The 22,389-nt window shown below is 39.5% G+C and overlaps 1 protein-coding gene across 1 annotated transcript; it reads left to right on the top strand.

Moving 5' to 3' along the window:
- The first annotated feature begins 1,318 nt into the window (after positions 1 to 1,318).
- On the top strand, positions 1,319 to 20,095 carry LOC125404126 (uncharacterized). The gene is made up of 4 exons (XM_087907215.1): positions 1,319 to 1,538; positions 10,446 to 10,572; positions 11,109 to 11,166; positions 12,526 to 20,095. The coding sequence occupies exons 1-4, from the start codon at positions 1,359 to 1,361 to the stop codon at positions 13,985 to 13,987; spliced, it is 1,827 nt and encodes a 608-aa protein (XP_087763341.1). The 5' UTR covers positions 1,319 to 1,358; the 3' UTR covers positions 13,988 to 20,095.
- Positions 20,096 to 22,389: the final 2,294 nt, after the last annotated feature.

The following is a 22,389-nucleotide window of genomic DNA, read 5'->3' as shown; positions in this document are numbered from 1 at the left end:
GTGCTGCAGCTGGTGGGGGCAGGGACAGCTCTCCTGCTCTTGGGACTTCATAGCCAGCTCTTCCACCTGCTCCAGGCCTTGACTGCCAGAGAGTGATAGGGGAAAGGGAGAAAAGAAGGGCATCTCTCTCCACCCATGTGGAATATATGAGGGGTGGGGCTGGGTCTCCCATGCTCTTGTCCTCAGGGTTGGTTCAGCTGTGCTCTCATCAACAGGGTCATCTCTACTGTGCTGTCCAAACAAAGTGCAGGGCAAGCTTGCTTATGTGCTGCTACCTGGTCAAGGGGTCAGCTCCTCCACCATCTCAGCCTTCTCCCTTCCTCTCTCATCACTTCAGATATGCCTCTGTCCATAGAACCTGAACAACTTTCTGCCTGTCTGTCTGTTTGTCTCTCCCCCAAAGGCACCATACTGTACCTCTGCTCACTCTAATGGTGCCCATCTGGCTGGTGCTGCAAGTTATTCGGTAGACCCATGCTTTCACTGTAGACGAGAGTGGGCTGTCCCAGACTTGTGTGTGGGTCTCCCTTTCTCACCCAGGGCACCATGATGCTCGACTGATCAAACAGAGACCTCCCCCCCCCCCAGCTAAACTTAAAACCGATCTTGAGAAACCCTAGAAAATAGCGGAGGGGGGGAGAATTGTAGAAGCCAGAGGGTCAAGGACACCAGGGGAACAGGCACACAGAATCAACTGCACAGGTTCATAGGGGTCATAGAGACTGCAGCAGTAATAATGGAGCCTGCATGAGATTGCACTATGGCAACCATCTGTGGTTGTTTAGCTTGTTCGTTATTGTGGATCTCCTAACGGGGGAGTGTCGCTGATTTTTTTTTGATTGTTCTTGGGACCCTTTCACTCCTGTTTGGTTGCCTCACCAGCCTTGACACGAAGGCATTTGGGTACTACAATGATCTCCTTGTGAAACCATGCTCAAAGCCTGGTGAGTCACCTGCACTGACTCAGTATCTCAAACATCTTGAAGCCTCAAGTTGCGGCCAGACGCAGAACTGGCTGCTTTATTATCTTGCCTAAGCTGAAATGTTCTGTAAAATTCTAGGAATAGGGATATGTATTGATGATAAAATCTAGTCTGTCTTTGCCTAGCCTGTAACCCGGGCATGCTAGTAGCGTATGCCTTAAACAAAATGATGTGATCTGTGTCTCTTGAGAAATCATGAATGACTTTAAAATCAGTATAAATAAGAAAGTTTCTGATTGCTAGTCAGTCTGAGTTACAAAGTCTGGATGTCAGACTCAATGCTCCCCTTGCCTGATCCTTCCATCCTCTCCAGGAACTGTTCACTGCTAGTGCTGGCTGCCAGCAGAAACCTATATAAAGACAAGGGAAGAAGGAATGGGATGTGTCTGTTCTTTGCCAGCTTGCCCTCTACTTGTCAGCACATCCATCTCTTCACCACCATGGACGTCTACTTCTTTGGGATTCCAGCATATACAGAGGCCAGCAGAGACACCCAGCCTCATGGGTGTAACTACTAGATTTTTGTACTTTCCATCCACAACTAGAGTGCAGCATGTGAGTCATTCCAATAAATTATTATATATTATATATATTTCAGAACTAGCATAGTAGTCCTGGAAAGCCTTACCCAGCAGGGACGAGAGCTTCCCTTTAGCTGCAGAAAGGGTCTCCCCCTTCCCCCCAAAATGATGAAATAAAATAGGTAAATCTAATATAGGTGTGAGTAACATTATAATTCTGGTGATTATCTTAGTTTTGAACGCATTATTTCATGGCTCTGGAAGCAATAGCTGGCAAGGCAAGTTCTCAAAGATAAATCGTTTGGTGTGTCTGCATCATCATTAGAGAAAGCCTGTTGTGGGGCTCTTTCTTAGTAGTCTGTGAGATCCAGCGGTTTGGGGGTTTGTACTCTAGTGAATGAAGGCTTTCCTCATGGTCATGGTCAAAAGGCAAAACAAAACGACAACAACAACAAAAACAAAAAACAAAAAAAAGCCACCTTTTTTGAAATTCGGGGGTTTCCTTTTCATATCTCTGAATTCTGAGTTGAGGACCACTGGTATGTGTGTCTATTTTATATATCCATTGAATAATTGTAGTCCCTTGTTGATGTGTTTTAATTATATTGGCAAAAAAAGGATACACTTGGACATGAAGTGTGAGAAAGTCATGGAACTTTTCTTTACCTCATCTGTAATCTTTATGGGGTTTCCTATCAAGCGCCACATGTGTTTCCTGTGCTGGAACCTACTAGGGGCCTGTTTCTACCCAGAAGACCTGCTGTTTCCTTTGGGGGAAAAAGATTGGAATGGACTGAGCAAACTTAAGGCTCCATCTTTATGGAAAGGGCAGGTGGCGAATACTGGGTGTTCGAGGCAGTGCATCCCAAATCCCAGCTCATGTTGTCTTGCAATGCAGTGAAATCCCGAAATGGAACAGGTTCATTCCACGCGGGACGGATAATATGTTAGAGCTTTTGTTTTAAAATTTGTTTTTGTTGTTTGTTTTTGCTTCCTTACTTGTTTTGGTTTTCTGAGACAGCTTTTCTCTGGTACTATGGTCTGTCCGGGAACTAGTTCTCTGGATCAGGCTAGCCTCCTCTTAGTGATCCCGATTAGAAGAGCCGGCCACCATGCCGGGCTTCTTTGTTTCGTTTTGGGTCAGGGTTTCATGACCATGTAGCCCTGAATGGCTTTGAATTCACAGAAGTTCGCCTTCTTCTAGAGAGCGGGCAGTCAGGACTCACAGCTGAGCTTTCCTAAAATGTTTTGATACTTTTCGCGGACTGAGTACAGTTCGCCAATCAGGGACCATTTTACTAAAAGACGCCGAACTGTCCAATCAGGGGCGCGGATGGTTGCAGCACGCGTCCCGGAAGTCATTTTTTACGCTTCGTTTACTACTGGGGGATTCTTGTGAGGGTCTGGTCTGGCCCACTTTGTGTTCGGCTGGCTCCAGTCCTCTTTGAGAAGACACCTATACACAGCAGAAATGGTGAGTGTGCCTGGGGCGCGGGAATCTTGGGGACAGTTGGATTTGCGTCGCCAGCACCTGGAGTCTTCCCTGGCGCTGTGCAGTCTTGTGGAAGGTGGAGTCTCTGGCTCAACAATGCCTGTGCCCACCTGTGAGTGCAGTGTGCACCCCACGGAAACCTTTAACCCAGAGTGCCCCAGTTTTCTGTCCTGGTGAAGCTGCTTCCCCAAATCTCCAGCACTCGTGGGTTAGTCCTTGTTATGAACCTCCGCCTACTCAGAACTTGCGGCGCTGGCGGGTTGGAAATGCTGAGCCCGGACTGTAGGGACCTGGGTGATCTGTGCAGTTTCCCTTCGCTTGTGCTTCTGTTTGCTTTGATTTAGGTTTTCTCCATTATCACTTCGGATATCATTTCTTTCTCCTTCCCTCCCCTCCGTCATCTGGTCTGCCTCAGAATTGTTTCCCATGCCTCCTGGTGGTTAAGAAGTTTCCCACAGAACTGTGTCTCCTTAACACCCCATTCAGTGTGGTCTTTGGATTTTTCCCTTTGGTTTTTTTTTGTTTTGTTTTTCTTTAGTATTTTTAATTCTATTTTGGATTTATTCGGTTTTTTTGTGTGTGTGCTTCCCCACATGTATATCTGTACTACTCGCATGCTTGGTGGTGGCTTTGGTTCTCATGGAACTGGAGTTACAGCTGGTTGTGAACCACCTTGTGGGTTCTGGGAACTGAACCCAGGTCCTCTGCAAGAGCAACAAGTGCTCTTTACCACTGAGCCACTTCTCTAGCCCCCTTGTTTTGCTTTAGTTTTACAAAATGATAGCGTGCAAGGCTTTTTTCTTGTTTTCCTGATGAAAGCTGTCCAAAATTACCAGTCTGAAGAAAGACAAATTTCAATTTGCTTCATATGTTGCTTGTAGTGATTCTTTATCATATATTTTCATTTTATTGAAAATAGTTTCTATTCTTGGACACTGTATGCTGATTATTGTTTCCCTTCCCTCTTATCCTCCCAGTTTCTTTCTATTTGCCCTCCCCTCTGGGTCTACTCCCTTTCTGTCTCTCATTAGACAAGAACAGGTTTCTAAGAGATAGTGGCCAAACCTGACAAAATAAAATATAATGAGGTAAAACAGAAAACATCACAACAAGGTTGGACAAGGCAACCTCATGGAGAAAAAGAGACCTACAAGTTCACATGTTCAGATGTCCCATAAGAGTACTAAACCGAAAGCTATAATATGTACCAGAGGACCTGGTTCAGATCCTTGTAGGCCCCTATGCTTGCTGCTTCAGTCTGTGAATTCACATAGGCCTTGTTTAGTTCATTAAGAGGGCACAGAGATGTTAGAATGGAAATATCATCTTGGTATGTTCTCCCACTGATCCTTCCCTGTGTCTTTTCATTAGCTTAGGTTTGAAGTCTATTTTGTTATATGCTAAAATGACTGCAACAACTTGCTTCTTAGGTCATTCACTTAGAATGTCTTTTTTTCAGTCGTTTTCCCTGAGGTGATATCTGTGCTTGGTATTGAGGTATGTTTCTTGGATGCAACAGAAGGATGGATCCTGTTTTCACAACCATTTTGTTAGTCTGTGTATTTTCTTTTTTTTTCTTTATTTTTATTGAGCTTTACATTTTTCTCTCCCCCCCCCTCGTGTCTCTTCTCCCCCCCTTCAAACTTCCCCCAAGGTCCCCATGCTCCCAATTTACTCGGGAGATCTTGTCTTTTTCTACTTCCCATGTAGATTAAATCTATGTAAGTCTCCCTTAGTATCCACATTGTTGTCTAAGTTCTCTGGGATTATAGGCTGGTTTTCTTTGCTTTATGAGTGAGTACATGTGATAATTGTCTTTCTGTGTCTCTGTTACTTCACTCAAAATGTTTTCTAACTCCATCTATTTTCCTGCAAAATTCAAGATGTCATTATTTTTTCCTGCTATGTAGTACTCCATTGTGTAAATGTACCACATTTACATCCATTTACATATCCATTCTTCAGTCGAGAAACATTTAGGTTGTTTCCAGGTTCTGGCTATGACAAACAATGCTGCTTTGAACGTAGTTGAACATATGTCCTTGTGACACAATTGAGCATCCTTTGGATATATACCCAAAAGTGGTATTACTGGGTCTTGAGAAATGTTATTTCCTAATTTTCTGAGAAATCACCACACTGATGTCCAAAAGGGTTGTACCAGCTTGCACTCACACCAGCAGTGCAGAAGTGTTCCCCTTACCTCACAATCTCTCCAGCATAAGTTGTCATCAGTGTTTTTGCTCTTGGCCATTCTTTCAGGTGTAAGATGGAATCTCAGAGTTGTTTTGATTTGTATTTCTCTGATTACTAAGGATGTTGAACATTTCCTTAAGTGTCTTTCAGCCATTTTAGATTCCTCTGTTGAGAGTTCTCTTTTTAGGCCAGTACTCCATTTTTTTTTTTTATTGGATTGTGTGTTCTTTTGGTGACCAATTTCTTCAGTTCTTTGTATATTTTGGACATGTGGGGTTGGTGAAGATCTTTTCCCATTCTGTAGGCTGTCATTTTGTCTTGTTGACTGTGTCCTTTGCTTTACAGAAGCTTTTCAGTTTAAAGAGGTCCGATTAATTAATTGTTGCTCTCAGTGTCTGTGCTGCTGGGTTAAATACGCTTTCTTTTTCCATTTGATATTTTTTGCTTCTTTGTCAAAAATAAGGTGTTCAAAGATGTGTGACATGATATCTGGGTCTTCTATTCGGTTTCAGTGGTCCTCCTTCTGTTCTTATGCCAATACAAGGCTATTTTCAGTACTGTAGCTCTGTAGTAGAGTTTAAAGTCAGGGATTGTGATGCCTCCAGAAGTTCTTTTATTGTATAGGATTTTTGACACCCCTTCAGTTCTCCTTTAGAATTGCACCCTATGCCTTCTGGTCTTAGCAAACTTACCCACAGGGCAGTGTCTCCTCCCCTAAAAGCTTTTTCAGTAAGCTTTTTCCACTTGTCCTTCTTTTCTAGAGGATACATAAAAGTTTTTTCTTTTTCCTGACTACACTTGTTCAAAGTTAACAGTCTAAAGAAAGAGAGGATTTAAATTTGCTTTACTTTTTATTTGTTTGCAGTGATCTTTTTGAGGCTGTAATTGGAATTGTGAAAACTATTTGAAACTTTGCTGAATGTGAAAAGGCCAGTGAGTCAGGCAAAGAGCTTCCTGGGATTGACATTGTATGTTTTTCTTTGCTGCTTGGAGCAGAAAATTTGGGGAATGTAGCTCTGTAATCAGTGATTTCTAGGACTGGAATCTTTGAAAAAATACTAACATTTCATCTTTCCTTTATCCTCCAGCTAGTTGATTTTTGTATGTAGTATAATTTTTGACTGTTGGTAAAGCTTCATTAAGTTCATATGTGAGAAAGACAGTTTTGTTTTCTATCTGTGTTAATAACTAAGATGAAAGGGGAAAAACCCAAGTCACCAATGCCAAATTAATTAAAGCAAGCTTTTTAGTCATGTGAATGGGCTGTCTCCCCTTAAGGGCTCATTTGAGAGGTCAGCATTAGTTATGAGGATGACAAAGCTTTTGTAGAACTCAGGAATAGGAGCTTTTCAAATGGGCATTCGACAAGCAAAATAGGTGGGTTTACTGGATGTTTTAGAACTTTACTTTTAACTATGTAAAGATGTGTTACATTTGTTTATGCTGCATCTGTTTTACAATGTAAAGATGTGTTGCTTTCCCTACTGAGGCACGGGATTGGTCTAATAAAAAGCCAAACAGAAAATAGCTAGGCAGTAGAGAAATAGGCAAGGCTGGCGGGCAGAGAGAATACCTAAGAGGAGAAATCTAGGCTGGAGAGAGAAGAGAATGAGGGAGGAGGAGATGCCTGAGACAAGCCATCCAGGCAACTACCAGACAGACAGATAGGGGGGAAGCAGTGAAAGTGGGATACACAGTATGGAAAGGGTCAAAAGCCCTGAGGCAAAATATAGTTGAAGAGAAACATGTTAAGATATCTTATAAGTTAGTATGACAAGCATAAGGTAAGGCCAAGCATTCATACCTAATAATAAGTGTCTGAGTCATGATTTCAGAGCTGTTTGGTGACTAAAGAGAAAGCCTGCCACAACTGGATATCTTAATTAGTATTTTATTAGGGACACCATGACCGTGGTCACTCTTACAAATTAAAACATTTAACTGGGGATAGCTTGCAGCTAGAGAGGCTTAGTTCGTTATTGCCATGGCAGGAAATATGGCAGCATGTGGGCAGACATGGTGCTAGAAGCAGAACTGAGAGTTGTACATCTTGATCTGCAGGCAGCGAAAGGAGACCATGTACCACTCTGGGCATAGCTTGAGCATGTAAGACCTCAAGGCTATCTCCACAGTGGCACACTTCCTCCAGCAAGGCCACACCTCCTCTTAACGCTACTTTTTGTGGGCCAAACATTTAAACACATAAGTCCTTGGGGGCCATACCTATTCATACCACCACATTCCACTCCCTATCCCCCATAGATTTGTAGCCATAACATAATGCAAAATGCATTTATTCTAGCTTCAGATATCCCCATATACTATTAAAGTCTGAACAGTGTTTAAAAGTCCAAGTCTCTTCTGAGATTTGCAGTGTCTTAACTTTAATCCCATATAAAATACAAATAAAAAATATATCACATATTTCCAGCATATATTGGTACAGGATCTACATTACTGTTCCAAAGGGTTAGAAAGGGAGCAGAGTGAGGACCAAAATCTAGCTGAGCAAACTGCAAACTCCCACATCCTCATGTCTGATGTGAAATTCTCTTCAGATCTCCAACTACTTCCAACTTTATTGTCTGCAACACACTTTTCTCTCTTGGGCTGGTTTCACTCCCTGTTAGCAGCTCTCTTTGACAGGTATCCCATGACTGTGGCATCTCCAGCATCTTGGTGTCTTCAAAGCAATCCAGGCTCACATTCACAACATTGCACAGTGGCCTCCCTAGGCCTCCATTCAGTGACAACCCTTAAACACACCTGTCCTCAGCCGACTTTCTTAGTCATGGAGGAAGACTACATAATCCCTTCCCTTGGTTCTAAAGCCAGAACCATGTGGCTGAACTGCCAAATTCTGCTGCTTACTGGGGCTGGGGCATGTCCCCCTCATTTAATTATATCCTCCTTAGCTTTCTGGCTTTGCTGGTTTCCTTCACTGCTTAAGCGTGGTTGTCCAGAGATCCATTCTGTAGATCAGGCAGGCACTGAGCTCAGATCCACCTGCCTCTTCCTCTGGAGTGATTAAAGGTTTGCAGCACCACACTGGGCTCTGAGTTTTTCTTTAATTTCATTTCACAAGTTGGAAACTTAGTTCAGTGGGTTCTTGCTTTGAGGTCACCATACCCTTTATTCCATTTAACATCTGTCTTTAATCTGTTTTTCTCCTTGAACATAGGATTTAGCTCTAGTCTACTGCCTGTTGTTGGTTTTCACTTCAAGCTGTACATTTTGTAATTTTCCTTGCTCAGCTTCTTCCTTCTCATTATAGATCTTTATAAGCATGGCTACTAACAACTACATGACACCATTCATACTAGGCTGTTTTGAAATCTCCTCTGCAAGTGCAATTAACCCAAAACACTTCACTTTAGCCTCAAGCAGACGATTAGGACAAGAATAAAAATCAGTCACATTCTTCACAATGGGTCCACCTTCTTTTAAATGTATTTCTTTTTTAAAGATGTATTTGCTTCTGTATATGGGGGCTCTATTTGCATGTATGCCTGCATGACAAAAGAGGGCATAACATCCCATTATAGGTGCTTGTGAACCTCCATGTGGTTACTGGAAATTGAACTCAGGACCTCTGGAAGAGCATCCATTTCCCTTAGTCACTGACCCATGTTTCCAGCCCTTAAATATATTCATTTATATTAGATTTTTCATCTGGCTGTCGAAAATTACTCAGAAATGTGACGTAAGGCGGAAGGAGTTCATTTCATATCACAATTGAAGGGCACAGTCAGTAAAATGTAGAACTCTGAAGCTGCTACTCAAACCAAACATAATTAGGAATAAAGTGTAGTTGTCTGTCAGCTCCCTCCTTCCACTGATATAGCCCCTATACAGTTAACAAAACACTGTCTCTCAAGCCACTGTGTGTTGTCTTGAATGCGACTGACCTCCATAGGCTCACATATTTGAAATCTTGGTCACCAGTTAGTGGAACTGTTTGGAAAAATTTTAGGAAATGTGTCCGTATTGTAGGAGGTGTGTCAGTTGGGATGCTTTTTGAGGTTTGAAAAGGCCAGACCAAACCATGTTTTTGCCTGCTGTCTTTGGATGAAGAGTAAAATATTCAGCTACAGTTCCAGCTCTATGCCTTTCTGCTTTCCACCATGATAATCATTGACTGACCCTCTAATGGGTTTTCTATAATCTGATAATAAATTTCTCACCAGCATAGTAAGCCAAATCAAGCAAATTAAAAGTAAAGACCACATTTATTTGCTCAAAGTGTTCCTGGGTAAACCTCAAGGGAAAAGGGCAGGAGCGAAATCGCATGGCCAATCTAAAGCAGCAGACTTAAATTACCCTGTAGGCACATAGCAATGACCCATTCTCCACAAGCTGGCTTCATGCCCAATTATACTTTGGGTGGGAACTTGGGGAGCTGGATGCCTCTGGCCACTGCAATCACCAGCAATGTGGAAATGAACCTTTTTGTGGCCTTTCTGAAAGGGCAGGGTTTTAATAGGGAGGAAAGGGACTGAACTGGAGATTCTAGCTGAACACCCTCTAAAAGTGGAAGCAAGCCCCAGTTAAATGCTTTCTTTTTTTTTCCTCACATATTTGCTATAGTTATATTCTTTTTTATTTTTATTTTTTTATTTATTTTTTTTTTTATTTATAAGAATTTCCACTTCCTCCCCTCCTCCCAATACCCTTCCGCTCCCCCCACTCCCTCTCCTCCTCCCTCTCCAGTCCCAAGAGCAGTCAGGGTTTCCTGCCCTGTGGGAAGTCCAAATTCCTCCCCCCCTCCCTCCAGGTCCAGGAAGGTAAGCATCCAAACAGACCAGGATCCCAAAAAGCCAGTACGTGCAGACAAAACAAGACCCAGTGCCATTGTCAATGGCTTCTCAGTCAGCCCCTGTGTCAGCCACATTCAGAGAATCCGGTTTGATCACATGCTCGTTCAGTCCCAGTTCAGCTGGCCTTGGTGAGCTCTCATTCGATCAGTCCCCTTGTATCAGTGGGTGAACGCACCCTTTGCGGTCCTGACTTCCTTTTTCATGTAATGCTTTCTTTTATAATAATTTCTTGTTGATAATGTTTCCTCCTGGCAGCTGAATAGTAACTGAGACAGTGGGTCTTCCTGTATTAGATAAGTAATCAAGATAGCCTCCTACAGATATTCTTCAGTTAATCCTATTTAAAAGATCACTTAGAGGTGTTTTTATGATCGATGATTCTGTATCCTGTCAACCTGTCAGGCAAAACTAACCATCCTAATATATGCACTCTTAGGAGCCAGTGACCTCTGAGGATGTTGCTGTGAACTTCACTGTAGAAGAGTGGGCATTGTTGGATTCTACTCAAAAGAAGCTCTACAATGCTGTGATGGAAGAAACATTTTTAAACCTGATATTCATAGGTAAAAAAACAAACGTGCTTGTTAGAAATATTTTCTGACATGAGCTCTGTCGACGCAAAAATCCCAACCATGCTGAATCTAAACAAACTGAATAAAGGATATCCAGGTTTAATAGGACTGCTGCGCTCTCAGGTGGCCCCAAGGGGAACAGGGAAACCACCAGTGTGGCACAGGACAGGATGATGACCATGTGCTTACTTTCCAGGGAGCAGTTTAAATAGACTAGGAGAGTGGTCCTGACCTTCTCTGGGGAGGGGTCAAGGTTTAGCAGGCTACCCCTCCTCAGTGTCAAGGTGCAAGGGGCACAGGGGCGGGGCCTCCAAAGATGGAGGCCAGAGACTAAAATTTACAGTGCTCCCATTGCTTATTCAGTTAGAGTGCAGCTGTTTTCTGCTTATGTGTGTAGTGTTGTGATTTGGATTCTTGAACGGAATATGTGGTAAATTTAGTGTGAATATCCATGTCAGAAGAGCTAGATTGTAATAATTTTTTATGTTCAATATGAATGTCATAAAGTATTCTGAATTTTCTTCTAGAGAAAGCACTAGATGAAAATATTGAAGAGGACCACAAAGATCTCAGCAGAAATACAAGGTAATTTATATTCAATAGAAAAGAGTTTATGTCAAATATTTGGGAATCATAAACCAACAGATCCTGCCAAATGCTCCAAATAAACCTAAGTGAAAAATGACCCTACACAAATTCCTGTAACAGACCATTGATTTATCATTCAATATTTGAGTATCCCATCTATGTAATCTATTAATATCATAAATATGTCATGGACATTAAGCTCTAAAGGAGCTTTTCTGGTGACTTTTTACACAGAACTTACCTTCATATCCAAAAGTATTTACTTTTTTTACGTATATTATTCTGTCATTTTATATTAGAACTGTATTTTCTCTTTGCTGTGTCAAAAAAAAAAAAACCACACCACTTTGAGGTAGAGCTCATTTTTACTTACACTTCCTTGTCACAGCCAAATCATAGAAGAATGTCAAGGCAGTAGCCCAAACATGGCAAGAATCTGATGTAGGAACTAAAGCAGAGGTGATGGAGAAATTCTGTTTATTGGTGTGCTCCTCATCCATTACTTAGCTTCTGCCTTATTCATCCATGGCCCACATCTCTAGGGGGACAATATCCACAGTGGACTGGGGCACTCTACCTCAATCAGTGATCAAGAAAATGCCCACACAGATAGACCTAAATGTCAATTTGATAAAGGCATTTTCTCCATTATGGTTCTCTCTTCTCAGATGTGTGCCCTAGTTTGTATAACATTGAACAAAACTAAGCAAGAGATATCTTTCCTACACATCTCATGGACTCCTATCCGTGGTTACACTACCCAACATTGTCAAAGGCCTGCTTTATCAATAAGGAAGGTGAAAATCCTCCCACAGACTTGTTTATAGGCCAAGCTGATTGAGCCATTTTCTCCATTGAGGGTTTCTATTCTCAGATGACCCTAGACGGATCTAGTTGATAACTAACCAACCAACACCGGCTTAGTATTTAGAATGCCACAGTGCTTCAGCATTTTATATGATTGTTATGATTGTCTTCCAACAATAGAACTTTTGCCTCTATATTCACTTTCTTTATGCCGTTCATTTATTTTATGTGTTCATGTGTATGATTTCTTGCATGACAAAAACTTTTGTGGAAGGCAGAAGAGAGCAAGAGATCCTTTAGATCAAGAGTAACAGGAACTTGTGAGCCCTCCACATGAATGCTGATCATCAAAATCCGATCCGCTGGAAGACTATATAAGTCAACCCTCTACTTCTTTGCACATGACAGGATCTTTACATGTCGTCCATATTGTCCTTAACATTGATGGCATTCTTTTGTTGTCCCTGAGATAGAAAAGTTGCAGTGGTTCACACACACAGTCTCAGATATTTCCCTTGGCTACACTAATCTTTTTCTCGTTTTTTGCAGAACTCTGGTGGTTGAGAAAGACTGTGGATATGAATGCAATAGTGAGTGTGATAAGAACCAGAAACCTATTACAGAGACTATCATCAATAAAGACGTGCACCCAGGAGTAAGAGTTCATCAAAGTTCATTGCGTGTAAAAAACATCATTTGTCATTCATCCTCACATGGGTATATCAGAGAACAACCTAGAGGGATACGATCTGTATGTAAAGAAACTATGGCAAAGGATTTTACACATCAGAAACATTGGAAACTCATCAGTCATTCTGAATCACTTCTGGAACTGGAAACTTCTCCTAAGGAGAAACCCTGCAAAAGTCAACAATGTAATGAAACCTGTAGGAGTCTCTGTTTTGATCAGCCTCAGGAGAGAACTCACACTGGAGATAAACTCAATGAGAATAACTTAACAAGATGCACATATGGCCAGAATGATGAAGGAATCAATAAAGAAGGGAAAACATTTGTATGTAAACTCTGTGAAGAATCAGTCATTCATTCCAGTGACCTTATCAGCCATGAAAAAAGTCATATTGGAGAGAAAAGGTACATTTGTAGTCAATGTGGCAAAACATTTAATTATGCAAAATGTTTTGAAAACCATGAAGTAACTCACAGTGGAGAGAAGCCTTGTGCTTGTAAACATTTTGGAAAAGCCTTCACACAATACAGTTATCATAACAATAATGAAAGTAGTCATATTGGAAAGAATCCCTATGCATGTAGACATTGTGGAAAAGCCTTCACCAGTTCCTCTTACCGAAACATTCATGAAAGAATTCACACTGGAGAAAGGCCTTATGCATGTAACTATTGTGGAAAAGCTTTCACCAGTTCTGCTTATTGTAATATTCATGAAAGAATTCACAGTGGAGAAAAGCCTTATGTCTGTAAGCATTGTGGAAAAGCCTTCAGTGACCTAAGTCGCCGTAGCAGACATGAACGGAGTCACACTGGAGAGAATCCTTATGCGTGTAAGTTTTGTGGGAAAGCCTTCAGTGACTCCAGTCGTCGTAACAGGCATGAAAGGATTCACACGGGAGAGAAGCCTTATACATGTAAGTATTGTGGAAAAACTTTCACTAATTTTAGTTCATGTAAAGGTCATGAAAGAGTTCACACTGGAGAGAAGCCTTATGTGTGTAAGCATTGTGGAAAAGCATTTACCCGCTCTAATCAACTGCACGCTCATGAAAGAGTTCACACTGGAGAGAAGCCTTATGCATGTAAACATTGTGGAAAAACTTTTAAAACTTCTACTTGTCGAAACTTGCATGAAAAAATTCACACTGGAGAGAAAGACTTTGTCTGTAAAACATGTGGGAAACTGTTCATTCAGTCTAGTGATCTTAACAAGCATGAAAGAGTTCACTCCAAAGACAAGCCTTATGCATGTACGCATTGTGGAAAATCCTTCAGTGACTCCAGTAGTCGTTACAGACACGAAAGACGTCACACTTGAGAAAAGTCTTATGTGTGGAAGCCTTGTTGAAAAACCAATTTCAGTTTGTGTAAGTCCTCTGAAAGACTACATACTGGAGAGAAGCCTCATGATGTAAGCATTGTGGAAAAGCCTTCACCCGCTACAGTCATCTGAACATTCATGAAATGATTTACACTAGAGACAAGCCTAACTCATGGAAACATTGTGGAAAAACCTCCAACACTTCTGTTTGGTCTAACTTGCGTGAAAGAAATCACACTGGAGAGAAACCTTCTGTGTTTAAAACATGTGGGTTCATTTAGTCTAGTGATTTTAAAAGGCATGAAAGAGTTCACTTAAAAAACAGGCCTTATGCATGTAAGAATTGTCGAAAATCCTTCAGCTGCTCTGGTGATCTTACCAGACATGAAATGCTTCACACTAGTTGGTAGCCTAATGCTGCTGGTTAGCACTGTGGATAACCTTCACTATTTCCACTTTGCCCAAGAGTAATAAAAACATTCACATTGGAGAGAAACCCTCTGTTCATAAACATTTAGAAAACTATTTCTTTGTTCTTATTTATCAAATATAAACGATCTCACATTAGTGAAGAACCTTACCAATATTAGCAATGTGGGAAAGCCTTCACCACTTCCAGTTTCTGTAACCCTCATGTAAGATTTACACAGGAAAGAGGCCTAATGCATGTGTGTGCTTTCAAATATTGTCAAAAGCCTTCATAAGTTCCTGTTTCCATGAAGTTCTAAGAATCTATCCTAGAGACAGGTCTTACATGTATAATCATGTGGAAAATCCTTTAGTGGCCACAGTTCTTTATTATATTCAATTTTTTTGCCACAGGAAAGTTTTTATGTTTTTAATAAATGTGGGAAAACATTCACAGTTTTTAAAAACCCTATCCTCTCAAACAATCTGTTCCTGAATTTCCATGTTTCAGACCTATGGTCAAACCCAAAATGATCTCACAGTGAAAGCTGCAATGTACAGACTTTGTGACACATGCATTAGTCAAATTGCTTCCGTTGTGAGATATGGAAGAAGAATGTGATTGGAACATGAGATGCCTCAGCTAGTAATGGTTCTTGCCAAAAGATATGATTATCTCAATTCCCTCATTGGATCTTGCATGGTGGAAGTAGAGACCCAGTTCCTGAAAGTTGTCTCCTGAGAATCAAATGCATGCTTCCTAATGAACACAAAAAGAAAAATACAAATGAATAAAGAAATAATGACGTGTTCATAGCAGTAGAAGCATAACTGACAAATACAGTGTTTTAATGTGGAAAGATACAGAGTGTGAGACCTGCAAAAGTGTAATGTTAATGCCCAATATTTTGCTATATGTAGCATGGAAACTACTTGCATTATGAGCAGTACCTGTATTTTGTTTTTGTTTTTTGGTTTTGCTTTTAACTGTGGCTATGGCAGTAGCTTTGAAAACAGGTATAGTAGTGGTGTGCTTGGGGAATGGCCCAGTAGGCTAATACGTTTGAAACTTTGTTCCCATTGGTGAAACAGTTTGAGGACAATTAGACAGTATGGCCTGTGGTGAATATCTGTCACTCTCAGCAAGTTTGAGATTTCAAGACACGACACTCCTAGTCTGCTCCCTCTGCCTCCTGATTGTAGATTATCATGTGAGTCCTGACACCGTGCCTTTGCTCCACCTGAAGAGATCCTGACACTCTGCAGCGTCAAGCCCATTGTAACACTTTCTTCTAAATGTTTCTCTACTAGTTGGAATTTGTCACAGCTATGAAAAGGAAATTCAGATATCCACCTTGGGGTTTAAAAAAAACCAAATCCAAGCGCACTTTAATCCCAGCACTTGAGAGGCAGAGGCAGGTGAATCTCTGTGAGTTTGAGCTCAGCCTGGTCTACAAGAGCTAGTTCCAGGACAGATTCCAAAGCTACAGAGAAAACCTGTCTCAAAAATCCAAAGGAAAAAAAGAAAAGAAAAAAATATCCAGTAAGAAATTTTCATTACAAAACTGAAAAATCGGATTGTCATTTTTAATGAAATAACAGTTGTGAAACTTTTTCATATACTTAAATCTTAAGTCAACAATAAATTAAATACTTTCTGGAAGTTAATCCAAAGGCTTTAGAAACAAACAGCTTGAAAGAAGTACATTCAAATATTGAGCATTTTTATTAGTGGCCCATTTCTATACAGGAGATTTACTTTGCATTATGTTTTCCTTAGTAAGGCAAGGTATGGTTTCTGTGTTTTCTCCAGTTTATCTCATATCTGAAGATTTGGAGCTAGGATTTATCTTTCTGAGTCCGGCTTAGCACACGTTTTGTAGTTGATTCCATTTACCAAACCATTTTCTGACTTAAGATTTGTGTGTGTGTGTGTGTGTGTGTGTGTGTGTGTGTGTGTGCGCGCGCGCGCCTGAATAGTATGCCATTGGTAATTGGGAGAGACTACAGAGGAGAGTAGCTGGATGTAATTAACAGGAGGGGAAAATTTGAAAACTGTGGAGGAGATTCTAATTAGGAATGAAATGAATACAGCCAATATGGGAGACGAATGAGGAACTAATGCCAATGTTGTTTGGTAATGGTTAAGAAGCAGTTATTTTGGAGCCAGGGAGTCGTGACACATGCCTTTAATCCCAGTACTCGGGAGGCAGAGGCAGGCAGATCTCTGTGAGTTCGAGGCCAGTCTGGTCTACAAGACCTAGTTCCAGGACAAACTCCAAAGCTACATAGAAACCTTGTCTCGAAAAACCAAAAATAAAATATAATAATAATAAAAAGTAGTTATTTTGTATATATGCAAAATTTTATGTCTTGTATAGTGTGATATATATACACCTTGTATAGTGTAATTATACAATATCTATTATAAATAGTAATGTTATGTTATACTTATGTATAATGCAGGTGTCAATACAAGAGTATGTACATACTCGTGGATACACAAACACACACACATATATATTAAATGAAGTTATATCACTTGGCATGACAGTCCCTTCCCCCAAGAACCCTATATTAATAAAAACAACAGCACCAGGCATAAGAAATCTCCATTCGCATTGTTCATGATGGTCCATGTAATTCCCCAAGCAATTTAAGTAGTACTCTTTTCTTTGGTCATCTTTGAGAAGTTGAGGGTAACTCATATTTGTTGACACATTTCATACTTGGAATTCAGGACTAAGAAAGGTTGAACTGGATCTAACACCAAAATCTTCTTAGTCTGTCATAGATAGATACAATTCAGTTTGCCAAGTGAGAGAAGTGGTCAGTAGCCCTCCCCAACTGTGACTTTTGTTTTGGTTTGCATGAGAATGGCCCCCAAAGGTCCCTATATTTGAGTGGTTTTTTATCAGTTAGTGGAACTGGTGGGAAGATGTCACCTAGTTGCAGAGCATTAGTCACTGGGATGGCTTTAAGGCTTCAGTGCTTACATTATTCCAAGTTAGCTCTTTCTCTCTGGCTCCAATTTTCAGATCTTTTTAGCTAGTGTCCATTGCTATGCTTGCCTACCTGTGCCGTATTACCTGTGATGATAATCACAGGCTCTATCCTCTAGAACCATGAGTGTCCAAAAATGTTTTCTTTCATAAGTTATTTTGGTCACGAAATAGGAAATAATAATAGGAAAATAGCAACCCAATGAACCCAAACAGTGATTAGTCTGGCAAGATACCAACACAGGCACAATAGTGTCTTCCCTGTCTTGTTGGTGACTAGCTACTGTATAATTTATATTTAGGTCTGTCCAACAGGAAGGAAATTGTGCGTGATACTAGAAATGTAACCAATGAATGAGGGTAGTGATATTATGGATTTTAGAGAACCTACTTCTGCCAGCATAAATCCTGAGTCTTAAAACTTATTTTTATACTCTCAGAATTATAGCCCATGCCATTTCTTAAATAAGCTCTCTAGAGCAAGCAGACAATTTCAACCTTGTTTCATTCTTTCCTCTTGCATTTTGAGGAAAGGGGGATGCAGATGTGGATACTTTCTATTTTTACAGTGATATTATCAGTGAATAAAAGTTGTATCTGTTCCTCCTCATTCTTAGGTCCTTCCTGTTGCCTGGAGACTGCTTATTCGTTTCCTAGACACTCAGACTCCCAAAATGATCAAAGAGAAATCTGTATTAATTGCAATATTGTTTGGCCAATAGCTTAAGCATATTTCCAGCTAGCTCCTACATCCCAAACTAACCCATCTCCATTAATCTGTGCATCACCACAAGGTTGTGGCCTTCCAGAGTCCCCGGAGGCAACATGGATTCTCACTGACTCTGCCTTCTTTCTCCCAGCATTCAGTTTAGAGTTCTTGCCTAGTTCTATTCTGCTAAGTCACTGGCCAAAACAAATTTATTAATAAAAACAACACATAGACAAAAGGACTTCCCACACCTCTTTCCAATTTTTTCTCACCTCATATTTTCACCTAGTTTGTTGACATGATCTTAAAAGTTTTTTATTGAGCCATATAAATTTTTAACCTTGTTTATTGAAAGAATGGGTTAATTGAATGTAATGCCAAGTCTCAACACAAAGAATGCATGCACATTAATCTCTCTGTTGTGCTATTGCTGATTGACAATTCCTTTCCTGGTGTACACTGTAAGCAAAATGTTGTCATGCAACTAAGGAAAATTGTAAGCATGGTAGAAGTAAGGTCAGGGAAGATGTCCTTTAGGGGTTGCAATGACTTTGGACTATCTCTCTTCATATCAATTATGAAGATAAATTAAAATTATCAAATAGTAACCACTTATTGATATTAGTGTTTAAAAGAATTATCCATGACATCTAAATAGTAATCCTTATTATTATATTAGACTTGTAGGTTATTTTTCAGTTATTTGATAATGATATCCCCATACAATAGAGCTAAAGAAAGGAATACTAGACCTCCGGAGTGATTCTTTTGTCGCACAGCCATTTCACCTTATATAGCCAACTTAGTTTACCATGTTTCCAAATATTGTGGCCACATGTTTACATTTTCCCCAATCCTTCCAGATTCAATAAAGTATTAATAACCTATCTGCTAGAATAAATTACATTTTGTCTTAGAAAAAGTCAAGTTTAAACCCTGGCAGTTTAAACTTGACTTTAACTACAGTTAAAACTACAGTTTAAACTACAGTTCCTTGTGGATCTGTACTTTCTGCCTGGGAACCTGGATGACTATGGTAAATCTGGATTTCAGTGGATATCCTGCTATTCTAATTCTTAGTAAGCCTTTGAGCCTTGGTTATACCCAATTCAACTGGAATCAACCAATGCAATAACTTGTTTGCATTGTAGTCTCTTTGTAATATTCAAACTGCCTCAGTTACTGTTAAGTTTACCGGGTCTCAGATAAGCAGGAAGTCCTAGTCTCCAACCTTTGCAACTATTGACACCTGCGGTGTGGTATTTAGAGTGCTATTAACTGTTTTATAATATCTTAAAATGTTACTTATTTCTATAAAGCAAATATAACTTTGATCCTGAAAACTAGCTTTTATTGAGATATGAAGTAACACTGTTACAGAAATTTGAACAGTAATTTATGTTGAGAAATTTTTAATTTTCTTTCATTTATGGTAATTCTTATAAGTAACTAATAAGTCAAATTTGTTTTATATCATTTTGGGATAACTGGATAATATACACAGTAATTCCATGTTGGATGAGATGCTATGGATTACTTTTAAAAATATTTTTATAAAATTTTTTAATTTTATTTTTCATATATATGGATGTTTGACCTGCATATTTGTGCCTCATGTGCATGTCTTGTGCTCGCGGAGGCCAACTTTGCTCTTTCTCTATAAAATACCATTTTCCTTATGAGGTTATATATATGTCAGACAAATAATATTTTACTTTTAAAAACCTGTTAGATGTATATATCTTATTTTATGTGTAAGAATGTTTTGCCGGTGTATATGTATGCTCACTATGCTTCACTCCTATGTAAGTGAGAAGATGGTGTGAGATCCTTGGAACTAAAGTTATGGATAATTGTAAGCTAGCAAATGTTGCTAGAAATTGAGTCTTTATCCTCTGGAAGAGCAGTAAGTTCTTTTAACCCTGCATCATCACTGACTGTAGCACCAACAGTTCAAGTTTCAAACAGAGTTTCTTCAATACTTGATTAACTGTCCTTAATGGGTGATCGATATCCGTACTTGGAAATTGATACAAATATGGAAAAGGATCAAAAGGATAATGTTTTGGACCATACCTCTAGTTATTATCAGTCTCATGGGAATACAGAACAACTTTAATTTTCCTACAACTCCGATAAATCTCCTGATCAGAGATCAGAGAGGGTATGAGAAGGAAGATGTAACTGGGGGTTTCTCTTCTCCCCCCCCCCATTTTCTAGTAACCACTCTGAGATTTAATTATAATTGCTGTTTGGCCTATTAGCTCAGACTTATTATTAACTATCTCTTACAATGTAAATTAAGCCATTTCTATTCTATAATTTACCATGAGGCTCATGGCTTGTTACCTCACATCTTGCTTCCCCAGTGACTGCTGGTATCTCTGACTCCGACTTTTTTCTCCCTCTCTCTCTGCTTGGATTTTCTGCCTAGATATATTCTATCCTAACATAGGCCAAAACAGCTTTTTTATTAGCCAGTAGTAATAAAAATATGTTCACAGCATACAGAGGGGCCTACCACATCATCTCCGCTTTTCTGTCTAGTTTAAAAGGAAGGTTTTAAATTTAACATTGTAAAATTACGTATAACAAAACAGGTATCAAGCAAGAATTACAGTTATATTATTTAGTCTATTTGTATTTGGCAAAACTAAAAATATACTCTGCCTATCCTATCTTTGTGTCTAAAGTTCTATATCTTTTATCATAACTAAAGAAAACTACAGTTATAACTATTTAGTCTTCAACTCCATCAAAGACTCCAAAAGGATTTGACATTACCTAAGTAAACAAGAAGTGCATTGTAAGCAACCTCCAAAACTCTAGAAATGACAGAGATATCTGACTGCTTGGACAGTCACCCAAAGTTTTTCTGCAACCAGCTTCAGCCTATAGGCCTAGTGTCTGACAGACTTCTCTGTTAAGGAGGAAATTTGAAACAGTCCCACTTATATTGCCAGTTTTTCAGTTATCTTCCTCTGTGCCCTGTAGAATGTCTTGCAGACTCTTTCTTGAAGCAGGATCCCTGAGGGATTGTCCCATCTTATTTTGGCAAGTTCAGCAGTCAGTTTTCTTTCAGTCAGGGTACTGCTGTCAGGAGAAGATGAGTCTCATGGTTGAGAAAAGTCTAAGTTCCTGAAGCATTTTAAATGTCATATTATGTAGGTCTTTGAAGTGTTTGTAGATTACCTACCTAATTAAAATATCTTTGTATGCCTAGAAAACCTAATTCATACGATTATGTTTGACTATTATAGATGACTATTAATCTGTATTTTTAATTATACATTACATTTTTAAATGAGCTGCATAAACATAATACCTTAAAGAAGATTAGAAATATATATGCAGTATAACAAAATTGACCTTCAATTTTTATCAATAAGCAAAAATCTATACCAATGTAATTATTTTGAGATTAATAGTTGATTTTAGATCGAAGTAGATTCAATAATCTACCCTTTTCTCCATCATCTTTATATTATATCACTCCTTTTTTTTTAGAATGAGATTGACTATGGCCATTAACCATTTAATCCAACCCCATTTAATTGAAAACTATAAGCAATAGTTTGAGAATTATGGCATAGTTTTCTATACTACTTCCTGTTCACTGGGGACACTGGTAATCTTATGGAGATCCTGAGAAAATTTAGAATTATGGTTAAATCTTGGCTATAGTAGTCTGTGAGGCTGAATCATCTCAGCTAGTTGCCTTGAAGTTGTGTTGGATATTGGATCACCTGGGTCATCGCTCCTATGAGGCACCTCTCGGGATCTTATTTGATCAAACCATATTAACCTGGGGGGAAATTCACAGCTTTTCAACTATGAAAACAAAAACAGACCTCTTTTTCAAAACAACATATCCTTGACCCAAATTTTGAAGTCAAGATATCTTTACATTGGTTAAGCTTAGCAGCCCCCACAATCAAATGTCTCTCTATAGTTAGCTCATTAATAGTCCAAAAAAGTCAAAGAAAACAATAGTATACATAATCCAGACCCTCTGTAGTTTCCATCATTATGTGGCTTTTTAAATTTTACTTTCCCAATCTCTTCTGCTACAACTAGTATATAGCAAAACCAGGAGCAACAATGAAATTCAATTTTAATTCCAAGAAGGTCTTCACCAGACTTGCTACCCTTTTCCATATTTGGCAAAGTTTGGAAAACTTTGCAAAATTAAAACTTTAATCTCAAATTTGATCACTGCATGCCACTCCTCCCAGGGCAATGGTAGGATTAAGGGGACCCACACTCTCCTTCTGCTCCTG

This window comes from Myodes glareolus, chromosome 6 (assembly GCF_982192425.1).
Source record: "Myodes glareolus chromosome 6, mMyoGla1.1, whole genome shotgun sequence".
Lineage (NCBI taxonomy): Eukaryota > Metazoa > Chordata > Mammalia > Rodentia > Cricetidae > Myodes > Myodes glareolus.
The sequence above is the reverse complement of the archived record's forward strand: the minus strand, read 5'-3'. Positions and strand labels throughout refer to the sequence as shown.